At 34.0% G+C, this 2,542-nt stretch overlaps 1 protein-coding gene across 1 annotated transcript; it reads left to right on the top strand.

Annotated features, from left to right (window-relative positions):
* The first annotated feature begins 355 nt into the window (after window positions 1–355).
* Window positions 356–1,605, top strand: LOC134717879 (uncharacterized). Its single transcript, XM_063580377.1, has 2 exons — window positions 356–402; window positions 1,121–1,605. The coding sequence occupies exons 1-2, from the start codon at window positions 387–389 to the stop codon at window positions 1,603–1,605; spliced, it is 501 nt and encodes a 166-aa protein (XP_063436447.1). The 5' UTR covers window positions 356–386.
* Window positions 1,606–2,542: the final 937 nt, after the last annotated feature.

Below are 2,542 nucleotides of genomic sequence, written 5' to 3'. Positions count from 1 at the left end.
GTATTTTTAAAGTGAACTTCTACTCATTGTATTTTTTTCAAACTTTTATCGATTTTTTTTTTTAAATACATTTGTCTTATACTTTATTTTTTCTTTTTGTCTGCAAAGTTTCATAAAAATTGATAAAAAAGTAAAAAAGTTATGAGGTGATGAAGTTGCAGATGCAGAGCATCCCGGTTATCGATCGATTAGCGTCCCGTCGATTACGGTTTAATTATAGATTAATCTATATTAATCCTAAGTGGGTATTTACGCTTTTGTGTAAAAACGATAATTTTCATTGGTGTTGTGCAGCATGGCTTTTGCATTTCGACCAATGAAAACGGGTTTAACGGGAAGGACGCGGTATCAGGATTGTTTGGGATGTTGCACCAGAAAATTCTATCATGGGGTTCAGAGCTGGTAAGTTTTTTGTGATTTGCCCTTTTACAATCTTAGTGCGTTCACAGATAAAAGTAACTATTATTCCCGAAGAAAATGATATATAACATTACAAGATTGGACAAAAATTGCACGAATCAATTTAGTCGCGAGGGGGTCAGTGAATTTTCCGAAAATGGAAACCGGAAGTTGACAATCGCATTGAAAATTTATATTCGACTTTGCATATTTCGCTCTATTTTGACACACAAGGTTACATAGTTTAGCCACAAGTACCCCATGAGCTACGATTTCAATCAATAAATGTTTGTTCTTTGAAAATCATTAAAGTTTGAAATCATGGAGGAAAAGGGGGAGGTTCAGGTTTACTTGAAAGTGACAGTGGCTGAATAAAAAAACAATGCACTATCTTAACCTAGTAAACAATTACCTAGTGCATACAACTGGTCAATCTTCAGCCATCCAGTTCAGAAAATATATTAAAATGTTTAATCTACCTACCCTACAAATTTTTTTCAAGTGAAATACATGTAGGAAACAATATTTATTTTTGCCAGACTGTACATGTCGAAGCGTACATGAACGGTACTGACATGTTCATTCCATTACATCACATCCGACATGTGTATTTTCAATGAAAGATTATGATTTATTTATCCTAGAATATCAATCTCTCCTGAAAAATAATATAGCATGCAGTTTTCATGACTATTCTTTATTTTTATCTATTTTCTTTCAGTTTACTCTCATCTGGTTTTCACCGTAACAAGCCTTTCACTTGAAGACTCTGAGGATCCGATTCCCAACTGGCCAATTAAGCTTCCAGAAAATGTATATGACCTCAGTAACACTGCATCAGACGGCTCATTCCATTACTTCTCAAATCTAACTACTGGACAATTCCTATGTTTAATACATACAGCAAAGAATTTTGAAATTTATAATTTAAAAGTTAAGAAAGGAAGTTCCTCATTTGACAAATGGATTGACATTGCAACCGTTTGGCTATCTCACTTTACGAAAACATCATTGAATGCAAAAGCTATATGGGGGCTCTTTAACAGAAGACAAAAAAATTTTAAGGAATTGCAAAAGTGTTTCAATGCCAGAAATGATCCAAAAGTTATACGTTTTCTTAATGACAAACTTATTCTGCCGGGAGAAAAGAAGGAATCATTTCAAAATGAAATAACTAATGCTACATGTACAACATATCTAGACTAATCTTCTACTAATGCAAACATTAATGTGACGTATGGGCCTCACTAACATTATCAAGATGCATGATTTCTTGATTGGAAAAATATTTGTTACGTCCAGAGGACGTGTTTTTTAACAGACTATCGGCATTTCAATTAGAACGAATTATGCCCTTCTTCTTGCCGACTTGTTTCTTTATTATTATGAGGTTGACTTCATACAGGAATGTCTTAGGAAGTAAGATAAGAAGTTAGAAATATGCTATGAAGATGATGTTCTTTCACTGAATAATTCAAAATTTGGTGACTATGTCGAATGCATCTATCCCAATGAATTAGAGATAAGGGATACAACAGCTACAGTTAAGTCGGTCTCATATTGTGACTTACATGTAGAAATTGACAGTGAGTGTCGATGGAAAAAGAGATGATTTCAGCTTTCCAATTGTGAACTTTCCATTTCTAAGTAGTAATAAAATTTCGTAATATCAATCAGGTTATGTAGCTACCAGTAAGAGCATCCATGTTGGTAATGAATTGAGGTCTGTTCTGATAAGGACATGTGTTTCACCCCCTCTACTTGTCGACTTATTTCTTTATTATTATGAGGCTGACCTCATGCAGGAACTTCTTAGGAAGAAATATAACAAGTTAGCAATATCCTTTAACTCCACTTTCCGCTATATAGATGATGTTCTTTCACTAGATAATTCAAAATTTGGTGACTATGTGGAACGCATCTATACCATCGAACTAGAGATAAAGGATACTACAGATATAGTTAAGTAAGCTTCGTATCTTGACTTACATCTAGAAATTGACAATGAGGGGCGATTGAAAACAAAACTTTACGACAAAAGAGATGATCTCAGCTTTCCAATTGTGAGATTTTCCATTTCTAAGTAGCAACATTCCAGCAGCCCCTGCATACGGTGTATATATTTCCCAAATGATACGATATT

Source organism: Mytilus trossulus, chromosome 5 (genome assembly GCF_036588685.1).
Source record: "Mytilus trossulus isolate FHL-02 chromosome 5, PNRI_Mtr1.1.1.hap1, whole genome shotgun sequence".
NCBI classification, from domain to species: domain Eukaryota; kingdom Metazoa; phylum Mollusca; class Bivalvia; order Mytilida; family Mytilidae; genus Mytilus; species Mytilus trossulus.
Note: the sequence above shows the minus strand (reverse complement) of the source record. Positions and strands in the feature narration are given on the sequence as shown.